Genomic DNA, 24674 nt, shown 5'->3' with positions numbered 1-24674 from the left:
TATCCTTTTGCACAAACGTCTGGCAGACTTAACAGATGTTCAAGCTTTTGTACAGGCCCTGGTCAGAATCAGGCCTGTGTTTAAACCTGTTGCTCCACCTTGGAGCCTTAATCTAGTTCTTAAAGTTTTGCAGCAGGCTCCGTTTGATCCGATGCATGTTGTTGATATCAAATTGTTATCTTGGAAGGTTTTGTTTCTCTTTGCTATTTCTTCTGCTCGCAGAGTTCCTGAGCTTTCAGCTCTGCAGTGCGATACCCCATTCCTTATCTTTCATGCAGATAAGGTGGTCCTTTGTACTAAATTGGGTTTTCTCCCTAAGGTGGTGTCGGATCGAAACATTAATCAGGAAATTGTTGTTCCTTCTTTTTGTCTTAATCCTTTTTCTCTTGTTAAGTGTATCCAGTCCACGGATCATCCATTACTTATGGGATATTAACTCCTCCCCAACAGGAAGTGCAAGAGGATTCACCCAGCAGAGCTGCTATATAGCTCCTCCCCTAACTGCCATTACCTGTCATTCTCTTGCACCCAACGAATAGATAGGATGTGTGAGAGGACTGTGGTGAGGGGATTACTCAGACTTGTCCCCTACTCTGAATCTGGATCAAGAGACCAGAAATTCTCTTCTATGGTGGCTTTCTCGGCCACATCTGTCCAGGGGGATGCCATTCAGCAGGCCGGACTGGACAATTGTAACAACAGACGCCAGCCTACTAGGTTGGGGCGCTGTCTGGAATTCTCTGAAGGCTCAGGGACAATGGAATCAGGAGGAGAGTCTCCTACCAATAAACATTCTGGAATTGAGAGCAGTTCTCAATGCCCTTCTGGCTTGGCCCCAGTTAACAACTCGGGGGTTCATCAGGTTTCAGTCGGACAACATCACGACTGTAGCTTACATCAACCATCAGGGAGGGACAAGAAGCTCCCTAGCAATGATGGAAGTATCAAAGATAATTCGCTGGGCAGAGTCTCACTCTTGCCACCTGTCAGCAATCCACATCCCGGGAGTGGAGAACTGGGAGGCGGATTTCTTAAGTCGTCAGACTTTTCATCCGGGGGAGTGGGAACTTCATCCGGAGGTCTTTGCCCAAATACTTCGACGTTGGGGCAAACCAGAGATAGATCTCATGGCGTCTCGACAGAACGCCAAGCTTCCTCGTTACGGGTCCAGATCCAGGGATCCGGGAGCGGTTCTGATAGATGCTTTGACAGCACCTTGGACCTTCGGGATGGCTTATGTGTTTCCACCCTTCCCGATGCTTCCTCGATTGATTGCCAGAATCAAACAGGAGAGAGCATCAGTGATTCTAATAACGCCTACATGGCCACGCAGGACTTGGTATGCAGATCTAGTGGACATGTCATCCTGTCCACCTTGGTCTCTGCCTCTGAAACAGGACCTTCTGAAATACTTATATTGGTGCGAATCCAAGAGTTACTCATGGAGTAAGGTTAGGATTCCGAGGATATTGTCTTTTCTACAAGAAGGTTTAGAAAAGGGTTTATCCGCTAGTTCCTTAAAGGGACAGATTTCAGCTCTGTCCATTCTTTTACACAAACGTCTGTCAGAAGTTCCGGACGTTCAAGCTTTTTGTCAGGCTTTAGCTAGGATCAAGCCTGTGTTTAAAACTGTTGCTCCACCATGGAGTTTGAACTTGGTTCTTAATGTTTTACAGGGGGTTCCGTTTGAACCCCTTCATTCCATTGATATCAAGTTGTTATCTTGGAAAGTTCTGTTTTTAATGGCGATTTCCTCGGCTCGAAGAGTCTCTGAGTTATCTGCCTTACATTGTGATTCTCCTTATCTGATTTTTCATTCAGACAAGGTAGTTCTGCGTACTAAACCTGGGTTCCTACCTAAGGTGGTCACTAACAGGAATATCAATCAAGAGATTGTGGTTACATCTTTGTGTCCTAATCCTTCTTCGAAAAAGGAACGTCTGCTACACAATCTAGATGTAGTCCGTGCCCTGAAATTTTATCTACAGGCAACTAAGGATTTTCGACAAACGTCTTCCCTGTTTGTCGTTTATTCTGGTCAGAGGAGAGGTCAAAAAGCTTCGGCTACCTCTCTCTCCTTTTGCCTTCGTAGCATAATACGGTTAGCCTATGAGACTGCTGGACAGCAGCCTCCTGAAAGAATTACAGCACATTCTACTAGAGCTGTGGCTTCCACTTGGGCCTTTAAGAATGAGGCTTCTGTTGAACAGATTTGCAAGGCTGCAACTTGGTCTTCTCTTCATACTTTTTCCAAATTTTACAAATTTGACACTTTTGCTTCTTCGGAGGCTGTTTTTGGGAGAAAGGTTCTTCAGGCAGTGGTTCCTTCCGTATAAAGAGCCTGCCTGTCCCTCCCGTCATCCGTGTACTTTAGCTTTGGTATTGGTATCCCATAAGTAATGGATGATCCGTGGACTGGATACACTTAACAAGAGAAAACATAATTTATGCTTACCTGATAAATTTATTTCTCTTGTAGTGTATCCAGTCCACGGCCCGCCCTGTCACTTTAAGGCAGGTAATTTTTCCATTAAACTACAGTCACCACTGTACCCTATGGTTTTCCTTTCTCTGCATGTTTTCGGTCGAATGACTGGTAATGGCAGTTAGGGGAGGAGCTATATAGCAGCTCTGCTGGGTGAATCCTCTTGCACTTCCTGTTGGGGAGGAGTTAATATCCCATAAGTAATGGATGATCCGTGGACTGGATACACTACAAGAGAAATAAATTTATCAGGTAAGCATAAATTATGTTTTCTCATAAGTAACGTCTTTTGCATAACTTGAATGTGTGCGCGCTCTAAAATTTTATTTGCAGGCTACTAAGGATTTTCGGCAATCTTCTGCTCTGTTTGTTGCTTTCTCTGGAAAACGTAAGGGTCAGACGGCCACTTCTACTACTCTTTCTCTCTGGTTGAGAAGTTTGATTAGTTTTGCTTATGAGACTGCTGGACAGCAGACTCCTGAGAGAATTATGGCTCATTCCACTAGGGCTGTTTCCTCTTCTTGGGCTTTCAAAAATTAAGCTTTTGTGGAACAGATTTGCAAGGCGGCTACATGGTCCTCTTTGCATACTTTTTCCAAATTCTACAAATTTGATACTTTTGCCTCGGCTGAGGCTTCTTTTGGGAGAAAGGTTCTTCAAGCGGTGGTGCCTTCTGTTTAGGTCCTCCTGCCTTTTTCTCCCTCCCTGTTCATTCCGTGTCCTCTAGCTTGGGTATTTGGTTCCCACTAGTAATTGGAATGACGTTGTGGACTCTCCACGTCATAGAAAAGAAAAGAAAATGTATGCTTACCTGAAAAAAAAAAAAATCCGGACATGGAGAGTACACGACCCCGCCCTCTTTTTTTAATTATAATTCGGCAATTTTTTTGAGTAATCCTCAGGCACCTCTACACTCTTGTGTTTCTTCTTACCTTCTTAATATGAGGAGAGTCCATGGCTCCATTCATTACTTGTGGGAAATACAGAACCTGGTCACCAGGAGGAGGCAAAGACATTCCAGCCAAAGGCTTAAATACCTCTCCCACTTCCCTCATATCCCAGTCATTCTTTGCCTTTTGTCACAGGAGGTTGGCAGAGAAGGGTCAGAAGATAAAGAGTAGTTCCTTATGGAGGGTAGTACCCTTCAGAATGGGACTGGAGTTTTAAGTAGTCTTGTCAGCCCCTCAGTGAGAGCATTGACGAATGTTAGGGTCTGGAGATGCAGGGAGAGTCTTTCTGTGAACCCATCCATACTCGTATTAACAGCTCCTAAGCAATCAGTGTTGACGAGTTTCACTGCCTGCTTCTATCACTCAAGTCCATGTCGGGAGCGATGCTACAAGACTGTCAAACGTGAGAGGCTGTGTGCCTGTTCCACGGCAGAGATTCCGGTAAGATTGTTTCATTTTTATACACATATGATAACGCAAGAAGACAGGGTCACAGTGTGACTCCTTTTATCTGTATGGAATCAAGGGTTAATATCTCCGGAAGGGGATTATTGAACAGGGAGGATTTATTGCATAATTTACTTTATTATATTTTATGCTGCGACATGTGTGAGATGAGGCTCAGGCAGCTGTGGAACGTACAGGTTTTTACTTTAGTTTTTGGTTAGCTGCGCAACCTGTTGGGTTTGGTGCGCTTTTTCCTGTAGCAGGGGCGGTCCTGCATGGCACACCACGTGACCGGGTGTGGTTACACTGATTTCCTCTTTCCTGGCCGTGCGATTTACCGGAGATGAAGCGGTTTCTCTGTGGGGCCTGGGTCATAGGAGGTGGTGAGTGCCCCAGCCATTGGGGGTATAAAGGTGCCATTTATCTTTTTCTATAGTCCATCTTTTAAGAGCAAGCTATGGAGGACTCTGATACGTTGGAGGGTACTCCCTCTTTACCTAAATCTAATACCTGTCTATATTGAGGAGGCTACGGTATATCCGCCTGCTCAATTATGTTCCACATGCCTTGATAAAATAATTTTATCTAAGAAAACAAATATGTTTAGTACCACTGAGCCGTCCACCTCTGAGGAGTCTCCGTCCCGTGAGGTGCATTCCCTGTTGTCATCTCCTATTACACATGCAGCTTACCATTGCACTGCTAATCCTCCTGGAGAGCCCTTTTACCGCCAGACTTTACTGAACAGCTACAAACGGCAGTGTCTGCTGCCTTCAGTGCTTTACCTCGCCCAGATAAGCGCAAGCGAAAGGTCAAATACTGCTATCATTTACTAACTTATTGGACTAATCTAATACCAGACTATCCGATGATGAGGACGACTCTGATACTTCAGAGGATGCTGTTTCTTGGTCGGAATCTGCTGCCTCTAGGCCTCCAGCTGCGGAGGAACCAGACTATAGATTTAGGATTGAACACTTAAGCTTTCTATTAAAGGAAGTTTTTGGTTACTTTAGAGGTTCCGGAACCAAAATTACCTGAGGAACATTGTATTCCTAAAATAGATAAGCTCTACGAGGACAGGGTTGTACCACAGACTTTCCTGGTTCCTGTAAAGATAGCAAATATTATTAAGAATGAATGGGAAAGACTTGGTTCGTCCTTTTCCCCTTCTTCTTCCTTTAAGAAATGATTCCCGTTTCCGGACTCTCAATTAGAGTTGTGGGGTTCCGTCCCTAAGGTGTATGGCGCTATCTCCACGCTTGCTAAATGCACTACTATTCCTCTTGAGTATAGTTCCTTGTTCAAAGAGCCAATAGATAAGAAGCTAGAAACTCTGTTGAGAAAGATGTTTCAGCACACAGGATATTTATTTCAACCGGCAGCGGCGGTTGCTGTGGTGGCTGGAGCCGCCACCTATTGGTGCGAATCTTTATCTGAATTGATCGAGGTGGAAGGTCCCCTTGACATGATCCAGGAAAGAATTAAGGTCTTGAGAGTGGCTAATTCTTTTTATTTGTGATGCAAATATGCAGATTATTCACCTGAATGCCAAGGCGTCAGGTTTTTCAGTACTAGCATGTAGGGCACTCTGGCTGAAGTCTTAGTCTGCGGACATGACTTTAAAGTCTAGACTTCTTTCTCTGCCATTTAAAGGGAAGATTCTTTTTGGTCTAGGCCTGGACTCAAAGAACAAACCTAAGGGACCAGGTCCTAATTTTCGTCCCTTTCGTTCGGATAAACCCCAACGGCAGCAGCCCTCCGCGAAACCTGATCAGACCGAGGGAACTTGGAGACCGACTCAGTCGTGGAATAAATCCAAGCAGAACAAGAAGCCTGCTGAGTCAAAGTGGGCATGATGAGGCGGCCCCCAATCCGCCTTTGGACTGTGTGGGGGGCAGACTATCTTTCTTTTTGAAGCCTTGGCTGGGGTCGTGCAAGACACTTGGGTCCTGGAAGTCATCGCTCAGGGTTAAAGGATTTGTTTCAGATCTCATCCACCCAGGGGCAGATTCCTCTTGTCAAACCTGTCTTCAAGGCCAGCCAAACGAGAGGCCTTTTTAGGGTGCGTGAGGGATCTCTCCTCCCTGGGATTAGTTGTACCAGTACCTCTAGCAGAAAGCGGTCTGGGATACTACTCAAACCTTTTTGTGGTCACAAAGAAGGAGGGAACTTCTCACCCGATTCTGGACCTAAAGTGCTTTAACAAGTTCCTGTCGGTCCCCTCGTTCAAGATGGAGACGATAAGGTCCATTCTGCCCTTAGTTCAGGAAGGACAGTTCATGACTACGATAGACTTGAAGGATGCTTACCTTAACGTTCCAATCCACAAGGAACACTTCAAGTTCCTGAGATTTGCGTTCCTGGACCAGCACTTCCAGTTTGTTGCACTTCCATTTGGTCTAGCTACTGCCCCAAAAGTCTGTACAAAGGTTCTGGGGGCTTTGCTTGCAGTGGCAAGAACCAGAGGGATAGCAGTGGCACCATATTTAGACGACATCCTGGTTCAGGCGCCATCCTGTCAGTTGGCAGAGGACCATTCAAAAGCTCTTCTATTTCTTCTTCGATCTCATGGATGGAAGATAAACTTAGAAAAGAGTTCTCTTGTTCCCAGTACCAGTGTGGAATTCCTGGGTATGATAATAGATTCCATATCCATGAGGATATTTCTTACAGACCAGAGACGTTACAAGCTAACTTCCAATTGTCTTGCCCTACAGACTTCCTTAAGGCCCTCTGTGGCCCGGTGTATAAAGATAATTGGAGTCATGGTGTCCAGCATAGACATCTTTCCATTCGCCAGGTTCCATCTCAGGCCTCTTCAGCTGTGCATGATGAGCCAGTGGAACGGCGACCACTCGGATCTGTCACAACAAATTTTTCTAGACAACGGGTCGAGAGAATCGCTCTCTTGGTGGCTCTGTCCAGATTACCTGTCCCAGGGGACATCCTTCTTGAGATCATCCTGGGATATTGTGACTACGGACGCAAGTCTATCAGGATGGGGAGCTGTTTAGGGTGCCAAGAAGGCACATTCTGGGTGTAGACAACTGTGAAGTAGATTTTCTCAGCAGACAATCCTTTTATCCGGGGGAATGGTCTCTCCATCCAGAGGTGTTTGCAGAGATTTGCAACAGATGGGGGACGCCAGAGATAGATCTTATGGCATTCCGACTCAATTCCAAGTTACCCAGATACGGGTCGTGGTCCAGGGATCCTCAGGCAGAGCTGATAGATGCATTAGCAGTGCCTTGGAGGTTCAGTCTAGTTTACATCTTTCCACCGTTACCACTTCTCCCTTGTGTAGTGGCCCGCATCAAGCAGGAGAAAGCTTTGGCAATAATAATTGTTCCATCATGGCTGCGAAGGATGTGGTTCGCGGACCTGGTGGGGATGTCTTCATCTCCTCCATGGAGGTTACCTTGTGGCAGGGATCTGCTGGAACAAGGTCCTTTTGTTCATCAAAATCTAGATTCTCTGAGGCTGACTGCGTGGAGATTGAACCCTTAGTCCTAGCCAAGAGAGGTTTTTCTGAGAGAGTGATTGATGCACTCATTCAAGCTCGAAAGCCGGTCACTCGTCGTATCTATCATAATGTGTGGAGGACCTGCTTATTCTGGTGTGAAGAGCGTGGATTCCCCTGGCAGGTCAAGGTTTCCAGGATTCTTTCCTTTCTCCAGGATGGTATGGAGAAGGGCCTTTCTGCGAGTTACCTAAAGGGACAGCTTTCGGCTCTATCTGTGTTATTGCACAAGAGGCTCGCTGAGCTTCCTGATATACAGTCTTTTATTCAGGTACTGTCTAGAATTAGGCCTGTTTTTAGACCTACCGCTCCTCCTTGGAGTTTAAATCTAGTTCTTAAAGTTTTGAAGAGGGCTCCATTTGAGCCTATGCATGCGATTGATATTAAGTTACTGTCTAAAGGTTCTTTTTCTACTGACTATTGCTTCGGCACACAGAGAGAATGAAATGGCGGCCTTGCAATGTGAGCCCCCTTACCTAGTTTTTCATGCTGATAAGGCTGTTTTTCGTACTGGGTTAGGGTTTCTTCCTAAAGTGGTTTCTGATCGTAACATCAATGAGGAGATTGTGGTTCCTTCCTTGTGTCCTAATCCTTTGCCGAAGGAATGGTTACTTCATAATTTGGATGGGGTTCGGGCATTGAAATTTTATCTTCAAGGCAGCTACGAACTATTTTAGGCAGACATCTTCATTGTTTGTTGTCTTTTCTGGGAAGTGTAGAGGGCAGAAGGCCTCTTCCACTTCCTTATCTTTTTGGTTGAAGAGTATTATTCGCTTGGCATATGAAACAGCGGGACATAAGCTGCCTCAGAGGATTACGGCTTATTCAACTAGAGCTGTGGCTTCATCTTGGGCCTTTAAGAATAAAGCCTCTATGGAGCAGATTTGTAGGGCGGCTACCTGGTCCTCCTTACATACCTTTTCAAAATTTTACAAATTTGACGTTTTTGCTTTGGCTGAAGCAGCTTTTGGGAGAAAGGTTTTGCAGGCTGTGGTGCCCTCAGAATAAAGGTCCGCCTCTCTTTTACCCTCCCGTTTTCATTCACTTCTTTTTGAGCTTGGGTATATGTTTCCCACAAGTAATGAATGAAGCCGTGGACTCTCCTCATATTAAGAAGGAAAACATAAATTATGCTTACAGATAATTTCCTTTCCTTCTGTATGAGGAGAGTCCATGGCCCCCGCCCGTTTTTCTCTGTTGGGCGTACCTACATTTTTGTTTATTCTTCTGGCACCCTTTATACCCTGATATTTCTTCTACTGTTCCTTGTTCCCTTGGCAGAATGACTGGGATATGAGGGAAATGGGGGAGGTATTTAAGCCTTTGGCTGGGGTGTCTTTGCCTCCTCCTGGTAGCCAGGTTCTGTATTTTCCACAAGTAATGAATGAAGCCGATGACTATCCTCTTACAGATGGAAAGGAAATTATCTGATAAGCATAATTTATGTTTTTTCATTTTCCTTCGGCTGAATGACTGGGGGTTATGGGTAAGGGAATTACACTTAACAGCTTTGCTGGGGTGCTCTTTGCCTCCATCTGCTGGCCAGGAGTTGAATATCCCACTAGTAATTGGAATGACGTTGTGGACTCTCCATGTCCGGAAAGAAAGAAATTTATCAGGTAAGCATAAATTTTGTTTTCTTGTTTTCTTTTTGTTTGTTTTTTTTTAAAAGAGGTGCTGGTAATTTTCAGCTGTGCTTCAGTTCATGAGATATTTCTTGTCATCACATTCAGGGTCCTCCGGGAATTTCCTTCAGCCACTTTGATGGGATGATGAAGTTCTACAAGCCGCGCATGTCAGCCTGCGACAGATACCTAACGTTCAGAGCTTTGAAAAGGAACGGAAATGACACTCTCCGGTAACGAGACAAAAGGATCTGGACAAGAGAACAAGAGAGAGAAAAGTGTAGATTTTAAAATGGGTTAAAATAAAGCATAGAGTTTGCTTAGATTTCTTTTTTCAGGTGCTATTTTTAAATTGATTTCTTTCCTAAGATATGGTGAATCCACAGCATACTCACTTACTGTTGGGAATATCACTTATTCCCACACATTCCCACAAACCCCAGTCATTCTTTTTGCCTTCGGTGCGGGGAGGAGGGGAAGTTTTGGTATCTGAAGAAGATTTAATTTATTTTACTTCAATCAAAATTTTATTTTGAAAGCCAGAGTAGGTTTGCTCTGATCTTTCCTTTCAAGATGGGTTTAGCCGTACTCCACGTTAGTCTCTTCAATAGGGCGGTGGTGGCTTTTAAGCAGTTAGGAACTTGTGGAGTGGGCCTCATTGCAGTAGGTTTACTCTGTCCTTTTTTTCCCCCACAGGTCTCTGTGAGGAGTGGCTTCCTCTCATGCCTGGTGAGCTGTCTTCCTTTTAGACAGCTAGAGGTGCAGGTAAGTGCCATATTTTGTCTTTTGGGTAGAGTCACTAGCACTAAAGGGTTAATTTGCAAGCTGCACGGATATAGGGACAACAATCCTGAGTTCAGGGTTTTTTGGCAGTGTGCAGGCACTTGGACTGTGACAAGAGAAGGGGAATTCTGTGTTTTATAAGGTTATTCCCATTTGGTGGCTCAGGGTTAATTAACGGAATATATATTCCTCAATACATGCCTAGACCAGTTGCGAGGGTCAGACCGTGCTGACTTGCCCTCCTCGCTTATGGCCGCTTTTCTTCACCCTGTCACTCAATAGACATTAGTAAAGGCGGATCTGTTTGAGAAGTGGTTTCCTTTATGCGCGCTTCTGGATTGTGGCGCATCTCTGAGATCACGTATCATGTGATTTTCCTGTCAGCAGAAACCGGAGCGGCACTTTCCTGGTTTTTTTCCCCCACAAAATTGGGTATTAGTGTTACGCCTCCTGATTGGGGGTAATAGTACACAGAGTGTCCCTGGGGAGCGTAGTTCTTAAAGGGACAGTGATTTTTAATAACATTTTTGTGTTTCAATATGGACCAGGAAATTTCTCCTATAGCTCAATGCAAACTTTGCTTAGATAGCCAGGTTGAACCTCCCCTGCCTTTCTATTCCTCATGCATAGAGATGACTTTATTACATAAGGATAGTATTGTTGCCTCTGAGCCACCATTCTCTCAGGATGATGCTGTTCAGGCAATGTCGCAGCAGTTTCCTCCATCGTCCCAAGCCTTAACGGCGTCACAGGAAGTGCCCTGCGGTTCCTTTAAATCTCCGGGAGGACTCTATTTGAAACAAAAATTGCTGCCCAGGTATCTTCTGCAGTATCTGCGGCATTAGCTGCTATTCCCATGCTACAGGGAAAACACAAGAAGAAATTTAGAGATTCAGATATAAGGGTTTCTGAGGCTACCCAAGTTGTTCTTTCTCATAAGTCTGATGAGTAAGATACGTCGATAGCCTCTGAGGGTGAAATCTCAGATTCAGACAGTGTAATTCTCTTATCTGATGCTGAAGTTGTATCCTTCAGATTTAAGCTTGAACACCTCTGTGTCTTGTTAAAGGAGGTTTTGGCTTCATTGGACGACTCTGATACTCCTGCCATTATCAACCCTAGGAATTCTAGTAAACTTAATAAGTACTTTGATGTTCCTTCCTCTGTGGAGGTGTTCCCTGTTCCAGACCGTGCTACGGAAAATATTGCACAGTAATGGGAGAGACCTGGTATCCCTTTTTTTCACCGTCTCCTGTCTTTAAAAAGATGTTTCCTGTGGCAGACTCCATTAAGGAGTTGTGGCAAACGGTGCCCAAAGTTGAAGGTGCAATTTCTATTCTGGCTATGAGAACTACTATTCCTATTGAGGATAGCTGCTCCTTTAAAGGTCCAATGGATGAAAATCTGGAGGCTTATTTGAAAAGGATATATGTTCATCAAGGTCTCCAATGACAACCTGCGGTGTGTATTGCTACTGTGACAAGTGCGGCAGCCTATTGGTTCGACACATTGTCTGAGCCTCTTTGGGTAGAGACTCCCTTGGAAGAGATCCGAGACAGGATTAAGGCTCTTAAGTTAGCCAATTCCTTTATTACTGATGCCTCATTGCAGGTAATTTAAAGTTGGGAGCCAAAATATCTGGTTTCGCTGTTTTAGCACGTCTTGGAACAAGGGGAAGCAATCAAAGAAACCCAATACTAAATCCAAATCAGCATGAAGGACTTGCTGCCAATCCGGGATCGGATCAAGTTGGGGGCAGACTTTCTCGATTCTCTCAAGCATGTATACGAGGCGTCCCGGATCCTTGGGCGGTGGACATAGTATCCTAAGGTTACGAATTAGAATTCAAGTCCTTTTCTCCCAGGGGCAGATTCCACCTCTCAAGATTATCTGCAGACCAGATACAAAGGGAGGCGTTCTTGAAATGTGTACAGGATCTTTCCACCCTGGGAGTGATAGTTCCAGTACAGGAACAGGGTCTAGGTTTCTATTCAAATCTGTTTGTGGTTCCTAAAAAAGAGGGAACGTTCCGACCTATTCTAGGTCTGAAGTGTCTAAACAAGTTTCTCAGAGTACCGTCCTTCAAGATGGAAACTATACGTTCCATTCTTCCTTTAGTGCAAGAAGGTCAGTTCATGACGACCATAGACCTGAAGGATGTGTACCTTCATGTTCCTATTCACAGGTATCATCACAAATTTCTGAGATTTGCCTTTCTGGACACATACTTTCAGTTTGTGACTCTTCCATTTGGCCTTGCCACAGCTCCCAGAATTTTCACAAAGGTTCTGGTAGCTCTCTTGGCAGTGATTCGGTCTCGGCGAATTGCTGTGGCGCCCTATCTGGACGACATTCTGGTTCAGGCGCCATCTTTTCAACAAGCAAATCTCACACAGAGATCTTGTCTTTTCTACGTTCCCACGGATGGAAAGTGAATCTGGAAAAGAGTTCCCTTGTACCAGCTACAAGGGTAGTTTTCTTAGGGACCATAATAGATTCCCTATCAAGGAAAATATTTCTGACGGAGGTCAGAAAAGCCAAAATTCTTTCCTCTTGCCTCTCTCTACAGTCTACTGTTCGGCCATCAGTGGCTCAATGTATGGAGGTAATTGGTCTGATGGTTGCTTCCATGGACATCATTCCCTTTGCTCGATTCCATTTGAGAGCTCTGCAGTTATGCATGCTCAGGCAATGGAATGGGGGCTATGCGGATCTGTCTGAGAATAGATCTAGATCAGTTGACAAGAGACTCTCTCCCGTGGTGGCTTTCTCAGGAACATCTCTCTCAGGGAACATGCTTTCAGAAACCTTCCTGGGTGATCGTGACCATGGACGCCAGCCTGCTGGGCTGGGGAGCAGTCTGGGACTCGTTAAAGGCGCAGGGACTCTGGACTCAGGAGTAGTCTGCTCTCCCCCTAAACATCTTGGAGTTGAGAGCGATTTTCAATGCTCTGATGGCTTGGCCTCAGTTGTCCTTAGCCCGGTTTATCAGGTTCCAGTCGGACAACATAACCTCAGTGGCTCACATCAACCACCAGTGAGGAACTCTGAGTTACTTAGCCATGAAAGAGGTGGCTCGGATTATTCAGTGGGCGGAAGCTCACAATTGCTGTCTATCTGCCATCCACATTCCAGGAGTGGACAACTGGGAAGCGTATTTTCTGACAGACCTTTCATCCCGGGGAATGGGAGCTCCATCCGGAGGTGTTCTCCAGCTAGACCCTCAGATGGGGGGTGCCGGAGCTGGATCTGATGGTGTCTCGGCAGAATGCCAAGCTCCCGAGGTACGGTTCAAGGTCAAGGGATCCACAGGCCGCTCTGATAGATGCTTTGGCGGTCCCTTGGGATTTCAGGCTGGCATACCTGTTTCCACCGTTTTCTCTCCTTCCACGGGTTATTGCTGGTATCAAGCAGGGGAGGGCGTTGGTGATTCTAATAGCTCCTGCGTGGCCTCGCAGGATCTGGTATGCAGACCTAGTAGAAATGTCTTCTCTTCTACCTTGGAGACTGCCTTTGAGGGAGGACCCTCTACTTCAGGGTCCCTTCCTTCATCCAAATCTCGTTTCTCTGAAGCTGACTGCTTGGAGATTGAACGCTTAGTTCTGTCTAAGTGTGGGTTTTCTGAGTCGGTCATTGAGACCATGATTCAGGCTCGCAAGCCTGTAACTAAGAAGATTTACCATAAAATATGGCGGAAATATCTTTATTGGTGTGAATCCAAGGGCTACTCTTGGAGTAGGGTCAGGATTCCTAGGATTTTGTCTTTTCTACAGGAAGGTCTGGAGAAGGGTTTGTCGGTCAGTACCCTGAAGGGTCAGATTTCTGCCTTATCTGTTTTGCTACATAAGCGTCTGGTGGATGTGCAATCCTTTTGTCAGGCCTTGGTCAGAATCAGGCCTGTGTTTAAGTCCATGGCTCCTCCTTGGAGCCTTAACCTTGTTCTTAGAGTTTTGCAGCAGGCTCCGTTTGAGCCTATGCACTTCATAGATATTAAGTTGTTGTCTTGGAAGGTTTTGTTTCTTATTGCTATTTCTTCTGCTCGGAGAGTCTCGGAACTCTCGGCTTTGCAGTGTGATGTGCCTTACCTTATCTTTCATGCCGATAAGTTGGTTCTGCGTACTAAGTTTGGTTTGCTTCCTAAAGTAGTTTCGGATAGAAATATTAATCAGGAAATTGTTGTTCCTTCTCTATGTCCCAATCATCCTTCTTATAAGGAACGTTTGTTGCACAACCTGGATGTTGTGCGTGCTCTAAAATTCTACCTACAGGAGACTAAGGATTTTCGCCAGTCTTCTGCCCTGTTTGTTTGTTTTTCTGGGAAACGTAAAGGTCAGAAAGCTACTGCTACTTCTCTTTCTCTCTGGCTGAGAAGAATAATCTCTTTGGCTTATGAGACTGCTGGACAGCAGCCTCCTGAGAGAATTACGGCTCATTCCATGAGCTGTTTCCTCTCCTTGAGCCTTCAAAAATGAAGCTTCTGTGAAACAGATTTGCAAGGCCGCAACCTGGTCTTCTCTGCATACTTTTTCCAAATTTTATAATTTGATACTTTTTCCTTGGCTGAGGCCTCTTTTGGGAGAAAGGTTCTTCATCGGTGGTGCCTTCTGTTTAGGTCTACCTGTCTTGTCCCTCCCTAGTCCTCTGTGTACTCTAGCTTGGTTATTGGTTCCCAACAGTAATTGAGGACGCAGTGGACTCACCATATCTTAGGAAAGAAAACTATATTTATGCTTATCTGATAAATTTCTTTCCGGATATGATGAGTCCACGACCCCGCACTTTTGTTTTAAGACCGTTTTTTCTGACTAACCTCAGGCACTTCTACACCTTGTGTTACTTCTTTTTTCTCCCTTTACCTTCGGTCGAATGACTGGGGTTTGTGGGAAGGGAAGTGATACTTAACAGCTCTTTGCCTCCTCCTGCTGGCCAGGCGTGATATTCCCAACAGTAATTGAAGACTCCGTGGACCATATCCGGAAATAAATACATTTATCAGGTAAGCATAAATTTTGTTTTCCTCATTTAAAAACAAATTGTTCATTTGATGATGTGCTAAAAAATGGATTTACATCAAACCATCTGTTTTATTTCTCAATTAAACTAATTCTTGTAACACATAGCAGTCACTGAATACTTTTCTGTATGCTAATGTTTGGCACAAGGTACTAGTTGATTTCTCCCTATGGGCCTGATATTCAAATCCTCGCCGGCACGTAGAGAAATCATGCAAAATATGTTAGAAACACAAAAAAAATTTTCTCAGCCTCTGTCAATGGAGGATGTGCGAAGTTGGTGTCTGAAGATATTTAATCCTTTTATGGGTACTTTTCCCTGCAATAAAGGATTAGGGCTATGCTGTGTCTATGTCAATCTCTTTAGTAAGAGTAATGGTGGCTGTTAGCGGTTAGAAAGGGGCGAGGTAGTCTTTGCTTTATTTCTAACATTATGCTACTCCTTTTTGAAAAATCTAGGGTTGGTTACTCTGTATTTTCTTTCTCTACAGGTCCCTGATAGATATGGTAATCTATCACACCTAGATGTGCTCCTGCCCTACAGCAGACCAGGTAAGTGCCTTTTTTTACCTTCCAGATGGGAGGACAGCACTTAAGGAGCTAAGGTCAAGGATCCCTGGAGGGGATAAGTACCTATCCCTTTCAATAGACACATGTCAGGGATATTATGGGCAGTGGAGTTTTTACTTTACGTTGGAACATAAGTTAATTCTTTATATGGAATAACGGTTCCCTTTATATTATAGGAGTGACAGTCTCCTATATTATGCTTAGGGCCATACATCTGGGACGGCAGTTGCATGTCTCTTTAGAAACTAATCTGAGACCCCTGCACACGTATATCTCACATGCCGAGATTTTCATATTTTTTTTTATTTATCTTTTTTATTAAAGAAACAAAGATATAAAAACAGAAGAAATATGGATTTGAACGCACAGCGTAGAAATACAACAAAAATACAATTCACAATCAAAAGTACACTTAGTGATCAATATCAATACATTAAAAGGAAGACAAAATTAAGCTTGATCCCAATTAAACATATAAACTGTGAGCTTTAGGTGCATACCGATAGAAATATCGAAGATAATTCCAGATTAGTCAGGTATTATTTTTTGTTATACTTGTGTATCTTGTATTAATAAAACACCAAAAAAAATGATTAAAAAAAAGAGAAGGAAAAAAAAACAAGAAAAAAAAAATGAGATAACCATAATATGAGTTCCCTTATTAATTAACATAATTTTCTCATTTCTCTTGCAAGGTGTATCCAGTCCACGGATTCATCCTTTACTTGTGGGATATTCTCCTTCCCTACAGGAAGTGGCAAAGAGAGCACACAGCAGAGCTGTCCATATAGCTCCCCCTCTAGCTCCACCCCCCAGTCATTCTCTTTGCCGGCTCTAAGCACTAGGGTCTCTCTCGGGAGGGTAAAGTGAATGTGGTGTTAGAATCAAGCCTGTCTATAAACCTGTGGCTCCGCCATGGAGTCTAAATCTAGTTCTTTCAGTTCTTCAAGGGGTTCCGTTTGAACCTTTACATTCCATAGATATTAAGTTGTTATCTTGGAAAGTTTTGTTTTTGGTAGCTATCTCTTCTGCTCGAAGAGTTTCAGAATTATCTGCCTTACAGTGTGATTCACCTTACCTGGTGTTCCACGCAGATAAGGTAGTTTTGCGTACCAAGCCTGGTTTTCTTCCTAAAGTTGTTTCTAACAAGAATATTAACCAGGAAATAGTGGTTCCTTCTCTGTGTCCTAATCCTTCTTCGAAGAAGGAACGTCTGTTACACAATCTTGATGTAGTTCGTGCTTTAAAGTTCTATTTACAAGCAACTAAGGATTTCAGACAAACATCCTCCTTGTTTGTTATCTATACTGGTAAGAGGAGAGGTCAGAAAGCGACTGCTACCTCTCTTTCCTTTTGGCTGAAAAGCATAATCCGTTTGGCCTATGAGACTGCTGGCCAGCAGCCTCCTGAAACAATTACTGCTCATTCTACTAGTGCAGTGGCTTCCACATGGGCTTTCAAAAATGAGGCTTCTGTTGAACAGATTTGTAAGGCAGCGACTTGTTCTTCACTGTATACTTTTTCCAAATTTTACAAATTCGATACTTTTGCTTCTTCGGAGGCTATTTTTGGGAGAGAGGTTTTGCAAGCAGTGGTGCCTTCCGTTTAAGGTACCTGTCTTGTTCCCTCCCTTCATCCGTGTCCTAAAGCTTTGGTATTGGTATCCCACAAGTAAAGGATGAATCCGTGGACTGGATACACCTTGCAAGAGAAAACAGAATTTATGCTTATGCTGTTTATGCTGTTTCTCCTTTTTCTTCCTAACCTTTGGTCGAATGACTGGGGGGTGGAGCGAGAGGGGGAGCTATATGGACAGCTCTGCTGTGTGCTCTCTTTTCCACTTCCTGTAGGGAAGGAGAATATTCCACAAGTAAAGGATAAATCCGTAGACTGGATACACCGCAAGAGAAAGTAATTTATCAGGTAAGCATAAATTCTGTTTTTTCATATGCTGAGATTTTCATACTCCCTATGGGCCCCTATGTGCAGACTATGTGGTGATTTTCCCCTTTCACAAAATTTATTTGGAAAGGGAGAATCTTGGCTTATGCATTATTGTACTGGAGGGTGTTTAAGGACGACAATTGTTGCACATTTAATATGGCCGCCTTTCGTCTGCTCCTTCTTTGCATCCGGGCCGGCTGAGACTTAATTGTACGCATATCTGGGTATACTCATATCTCTAGGGCCTGTCCTTGTGTAGGTGTACTATCTCAGGCTAACCTGTGGCTCAGAGATAACTTACTGCAATACAGCCCAGTAATCCTGGATTCAGTACCCATGTAGGCTTGTCGAGCTAAATAGTGTGACACTTATATTCTTGCCCTAAGTTGTTAGTATTGTCACTACAATTATTTAACCAATGGTACCGGCATGATGGCTGCATACGCGACTCACATCTAGGGCACTTCATTATTATGGCGCTTGTGGGAGAGGGGCTCCTGTGCACATGTCCGCTTCACAACTCTAAGCTAACTTACGGGTGCAAATGGCGGCATTAAATTACTTTTAGAGAGGGCTGCATTCTCAGCTCACAGCGCGTCGCACTTTTTATTAAAGTTCGTTCTGTCCGTTTTAGGACACGGGGGCTTTTTCTCCTCTGTTGCGGGGGATGGGGCTCTCAGTGCAGAACGGTAAGCCAATCCTTCGTCTGTAATGGTGGCAGTAGCGATAGGGCTATCCTGTACAATTTGATGCCCATTAGAGTAGACGCCATTTTTCTTGTGGCACACTTATGATTGCTTTTCCCTCATGAACAGGGTGAGATGCTACTCCACCTCAGAGAGAATCATGTTCTCCGGTGCATTATATTTTGCCTCAGTGTTTATATTGTTTGAAAATTCAAATTATATATTTTACTGGGTCTTGTAATATTTTTCTCTAGGGTCTGCGTAGCCACCGTAGAATGTTTACTTTGTAAAGTTCATAAGTCTGTGTCTTCCTTTTACATTTATTTTCTCAGGGCATCTTTTTCTCTAAAACAGTTATTTAGAGAACAATGGTTTGTTTATTATGTGTAGAGATGGAAAGGGTTAATTTTCTTTACATCAACCTTTCTACACTATATTTGAAATCCCTGTTGTCTACTACCATCTAGTGGTAATGAATGGTATTTATCATTGCCTTTTTATAATTACTCTAGATGAGTATTTTGTAGTTCAGACTTTTTAAACCTTCTCTGAGGTTTTCTTAATTTTCTTTCTGGATGGTACCAGATCTGTTAAACTTCCCTAGGATGTAAAATCTTATTTGAACTTCCAGTGGAAGGTCATATTTTTATTGATCTTTATTGTAATGAAACATATTAATGTAACATAATAATGAGTTTTATATTATTCCTATTGTACAGAAAACCCATATATCTGTACTAATGTCTGTGAAATGTATGCGATCTTATTTTATGTACAGGGGCTTAAAAATCTGTTTTCCTGGTTTTCATGTTTCATACTCAATTTCTTTGTGTTTTAGGACACTAATATATTTAATTCTATGTTTTTTATTATAAGAATACAATAAAGATACCTTATATGGAGGTGATATTTGTTAGCGTCTGTGACATGGATTGTTTCATGTCTCATAATTTCCTAGTGTTTCTAAGACACTAATATATGTATTTCTATGTTTTATGTATATAAATTCAAGTTTTGACTTCCATACCTGTCAAGACTATCTACAAACCAAGTAAAGAGGGAGGCCTTCTTAATCTGGCCCTGTTAGCGCAGTAATTAGCACGTCAGTCTCATAGTCTGAAGGTCGTGAGTTCAGGCCTCACACACTATACTTTTTATCGTAAAGGAACTATCCTCTATAGAGGAGCAGGGACAAGGATCTTTTCAAATCTCTTTGTGGTTCCCAAAAAAGGAGAGAACTTTCCGCCCCATCCTGAACAAATTCCTCAGGGTTCCGTCCTTCAAGATGGCAACTATTCGTTCCATCCTTTCATTGGTTCAGGAAGGTCAGTTCATGACGACCATAGACCTGAAGAACGCGTATCTTCATGTTCCCATCTCTGGGATCATCACCTGTTTATGAGGTTTGCCTTTCTGGAAAGGGAGTTATAGCTTTGTGGTAACTCCAACACTCCTTAAGCAGAAGGTTGTGAATTTGAACCCAGGTACAGCTCCTGCTTCCTCATCTGGCATGTGCTTCTGGTGACAGCAAGCATTCTGGCGTGGAATTTTCAAGCATTTCCAGTTTGTTGCTTTTCCGTTTGGTCTTGCCACGGCTCCCAGTATATTTACAATGGTTCTGGAGGCCCTTTTGGCAGTGGTACAGATCCCTGGGAATTGCAGTGGCGCTTTACCTAGACAACGTCTTGGTTAAGGCGTAATTTTTTCAACTTGCAAGATCTAATACAGAGATGTTGTTGTCTTTTCTACGTCCCCACGAGATGGAACGTGGTTCTGGAATAGAGTTCCCTTGTTCCAGCTACAAGGGTGTGTTAATTAGGGACAATCGGAGATTATCTGTCCATGAAGATTTTGCTGACGGATGTCAGAATATCCAAAATTCTTGCTTTGTACCTTTCTCTCCAGTCTGCTATTCGTCCATCAGTGACTTAATGCATGGAGGTAATTGGTCTGATGTTTGCTTCCATGGACATCATTCCTTTTGCTTGGTTCCATCTGAGACCTCTTCAACTATGCATGCTCAGTCAATGCAACGGAGACCATTCAGATTTATCGCAGAGGATAGATCTGGATCCCCTAACAAGAGTCTCTCTCTCTCTTGTGGTGGATTTCTCAGGATCATCTATCTCAGGGCTCTTGCTTTCGGAGACCTCCTGAGTGATTGTGTCTTCGGTCGCCAGCCTGTTAAGCTGGGTAGCAGTTTGGAGCTCTATAAAAGCTCAGGGCTTGTGGACTCGGGAGGAGTCTTCTCTTCCCATTAATATCTTGGAGTTGAGAGCAATCTTCAATGCCTTGCAGCTTGACCTCAATTATCTTTAGTCCGGTTACCAGATTCCAGTCGGACTACATCACCTCAGTGGTTTACATCAACCACCAGGGAGGAACTTGGAGTTCCTTGGCCTTGAAGGAGGTGACTCGCATTCTGCAGTGGGCAGAAACTCATGATTGTCTTCTATCTGCCATCCACATTCCAGGAGTGGACAATTGGGAGGTGTTTTTTTCTTAGCAGACAGACTTTTATTCCTGGGGAGGGGGCTCTCCTTCCGGAAGTGTTTTCCAGGATAACCCTCAGGTGGGGGGTTCTGGAGTTGGATCTGATGGGGTCTTGTCAGAACGCCAAGCTTCCAAAGTACGGATCTAGGTCTAGATCCTCAGGCCGCTCTGATAGAATCTCTGGCGGTTCCTTGGAATTTCGCTCTAGCATTCCTGTTTTCCTTTGTTTGCTCTCCTTCCACAAGTTATTGGTTGTATCAAACAGGAGAGAGCGTCTGTGATCCCTTAGCTCCTGTCTGGCCTCACAGGATCTGGTTCGCGGATCTGGGGGAGATGTCATCTCTTTCTCCTTGGAGTTTACCTCTGAGGAATGACCTTATAATTCAGGGTCCATTCCTCCATCCAAATCTAGAATCTCTGAAGTTGACTTCTTGGAGTTTGAACGTTTAATCCTGTCTAGACATGGTTTTTCTGAGGCCGTCATTGATTCTATGCCTCAGCCTCGTAATCCTGTTACTCGCAGGATTTATCATAAGGTATGGCGTAAATACATTTTTTGGTGCGAATCTAAAGGTTTCTCCTAGAGTCGAGTGATGATTCCCCAAATTTTATCTTTTCTTCAGGATGGCCTGGAGAGGGGTTTGTCAGTCAGTACTCTGTCAGTATATACCAGGGTTTTAATACAATTTATTTATTATTATTATTTAAAATAACCTCCAATTAAAATGTATATACGAAACAATTGAAATTGATATTCATTCCTAAATTCTTGAGATTAGTTAAATTTACAAACACATTGAAATATATTAAGTAGAGACTAGCTTATGAATCAATTATACACATTTATTCCGTTATAATATTCTATACCACAGATTATAAAAATATATCTCTAAAATAAACCTTACTTACAATAAACACCACACATGAGAATCCCAGCACAGTATATAATTATCCAGCTTTGTTCACTCCAAATATCAGAATATGGACTATTACCTTAACAATGCTTAGTTAAACAATATAACAAAATACTTTAACAGCCAATTGATTTGCCAATTTATCTGAGCTGAAATAACCTCTTATTTAGCCACCATAAAACAAGTTTTAAAATATATCCCAATAGCTGCAAATAACTTAATAAACACCAGAGAGGTTTACTTACAATAATAAGCCTGACCTAGATATATGAAAGACCTTTATCTAGCAAATAAATTTACTACACAGGATTATGAGCATGAATTTAAAATACAAAGTGCCCTTTTAAATCACCAGCTTCAATTAAACTATAGCTATAGAATACCTTTGATTTAAATATAAAAGTATGAAACAACCCTTTATATGTTACAGGTAAAACCAAATTTAAGTTTCAGCTTTTTCAGATAAGTCCAGTTAAAGGGACAGTACACTGTAAAAATTTTTTTCCATTAATGTATTTTAAATGACTTGTTATACCTACTGCAGAGTATAAAATATTTGAGAAATTGCATTTTCGGGTTTATTTTTGTATATAAAGTATCTGGTTTTGTGCTTTGAAACCACAGCCTATTACAATGGGTTGAGCTTCAGGTAATATCAGATCTCATTATGTTATCACTTTTATGTACACAGACTTACTTCTTTATCTTATATTTGTCTGGAACACCAAAGCTCAATACATAGAGAGAACAATGGAAAATTATCATTTTATTACTTAACTATCCTGCATCCCACTGGGAGTGTAATCTCTTCTGCTGGCTGTATTTACTTAGACTTGTCAATAGTGTATACGACAGTATCAAAACTTTCAGTATAGGTTGGGAAACCACAAGCTAAATCAGCTATTCAAATGCTGAAATATGAGTAAAGGAGCTACTTGCAACCAATTTAATACACTCTAGCAGGTAAAAAGGATCATTGGGAATAATTTAAATGGGAGAAAGTTTTTGGGTGAACTGTCCCTTTAACCTCATAAATTAAGAGAGGTATTTTGCAATATGGATAAGAAAAGGTAGCCCAATTTTGCTTATAGTGACTGTCCCAAAAAGGCAGCAAGGTTATCAGTCAAAATTTTAGCAAGAAAAGACCCCTTCTATCCCCTTGCATGAGGTTATATCATGTGATACACAGTTGAATATCCCACTAGTAATTGGAATGACGTTGTGGACTCTCCATGTCCGGAAAGAAAGAAATTTATCAGGTAAGCATAAATTTTGTTTTTAACATTCCTTTTTTAGTAAAAAAAAAAAAAAAGTGAGAAATTTAACCAGGAATCTTTCCTCTTCTTTTTTTTAATGTTTCAATGACATGTTATTAAATTATTGGACACCTTGTTACACCCATTGTGGTTTTTTCTTGTCCTACAGTATTTGTTTGTGTTGCAGGTTAAAAGACTTCTATCATTTTTATGAAGTGGTGGATCTGAAATGGAAGGTGAGTGCTGCTGTTAGGGACATTAAACACAATCGGCCAGATTACGAGTTTTTGTCGGTAAGACTGTGCGGTGCTAACGCTCCTTTTTTTTTACTGTTCCCTTAAGACAACGCTGGTATTACAGGTTTTTTGCAAGCCGGCGTTAGCCTCAGAAAAGTGAGCGTTGAGCAAAATTTTGCTCCACATCTCACCTCAATACCAGAGTTGCTTACGGTAGCGGTAAGCTGGCAAAACGTGCTCGTGCACGATTTCCCCATAGGAAACAATGGGGCTGACCTGGCTGAATAAAAACCTAACACCTGTAAAAAAGCAGCGTTCAGCTTCTAACGCAGCCCCATTGTTTCTTATGGGGAAATAAAAGTTATGTCTACACCTAACACCCTAACATGAACCCCGAGTCTAAACACCCCTAATCTTACACTTATTAACCCCTAATCTGCCTGCCCCGACATCGTCGCCACCTGCATTATATTATTAACCCCTAATCTGCTGCTCCGGACACCGCCGCCACCTACATTATACTTATGAACTTAAATTAAACAAAATAAATTTAACATAATTAAATAAATTAATCCTATTTAAAACTAAATACTTACCGATAAAATAAACCCTAAGCTAGCTACAATATAACTAATAGTTACATTGTAGCTATCTTAGGATTTATATTTATTTTACAGGCAACTTTGTATTTATTTTAACTAGGTACAATAGTTATTAAATAGTTAACTATTTAATAACTACCTAGCTAAAATAAGTACAAAATTACCTGTAAAATAAACCCTAACCTAAGTTACAATTACACCTAACACTACACTATCATTAAACTAATTACCTAAACTACCTACAATTAATTACAATTAAATTAAATAAACTAAATTACAAGAGAAAAAAACACTAAATTACAGAAGAAGAAAAAAAGAATTACAAGAATTTTAAGATAATTACACATAATCTAACCCCCCTAATAAAATAAAAAAGCCCACCAAAATAATAAAATTCCCTACCCTATACTAAATTACAAATAGCCCTTAAATGGGCCTTTTGCGGGGCATTGCCCCAAAGTAATCAGCTCTTTCACCTGTAAAAAAAAATAAAAAATACAATACCCCCCCAACATTAAAACCCACCACCCACACACCCAACCCTACTCTAAAACCCACCCAATCCCCCCTTAAAAAAAACCTAACACTACCCCCTTGAAGATCACCCTACCTTGAGCCGTCTTCACCCAGTCGGGCACAAGTGGTCCTCCAGAGGGTCCGAAGTCTTCATCCTATCCGGCCAGAAGAGGACATCCAGACCGGCAGAAGTCTTCATCCAGGCGGCATCTTCTATCTTCATCCTTCTGGAGCGGATTGGGTCAATCTTCAAGATATCCGACGCAGAGCATCCTCTTCATCCGACGGTCGACGACCGAATGACTGGTCCTTTAAGTGACGTCATCCAAGATGGCGTCCCTTGAATTCCGATTGGCTGATAGAATCCTATCAGCCAATCGGAATTAAGGTGTGAAAAATCCTATTGGCTGATGCAATCCGCCAATAGGATTGAAGTTCAATCTGATTGGCTGATCCAATCAGCCAATAGGATTGAGCTTGAATTCAGCCAATAGGATTTTTCCTACCTTAATTCCGATTGGCTGATAGGATTCTATCAGCCAATCGGAATTCAAGAGACGCCATCTTGGATGATGTCACTTAAAGGACCAGTCATTCAGTCGTCGGCCGTCGAATGAAGATGATGCTCCGCG

The 24674-nt window shown here is 42.6% G+C and overlaps 1 protein-coding gene across 3 annotated transcripts in view; it reads left to right on the top strand.

The window, feature by feature from the left end:
• TPCN1 (two pore segment channel 1) overlaps positions 1 to 24674 on the top strand; it is a 235332-nt gene that overhangs the window by 101579 nt on the left and 109079 nt on the right. For all 3 annotated transcript variants that reach the window (XM_053702163.1, XM_053702161.1, XM_053702160.1), the window contains exons 12-13: positions 9139 to 9263; positions 22876 to 22924. In XM_053702163.1, coding sequence (XP_053558138.1) covers positions 9139 to 9263; positions 22876 to 22924 — 174 coding nt within the window. The remainder of the gene's footprint in view (positions 1 to 9138; positions 9264 to 22875; positions 22925 to 24674) is intronic.

This window comes from Bombina bombina, chromosome 2 (assembly GCF_027579735.1).
Source record: "Bombina bombina isolate aBomBom1 chromosome 2, aBomBom1.pri, whole genome shotgun sequence".
In the NCBI taxonomy this organism is placed as follows: Eukaryota; Metazoa; Chordata; class Amphibia; order Anura; family Bombinatoridae; genus Bombina; species Bombina bombina.
This window is presented reverse-complemented; position numbering and strand designations above follow the sequence as displayed.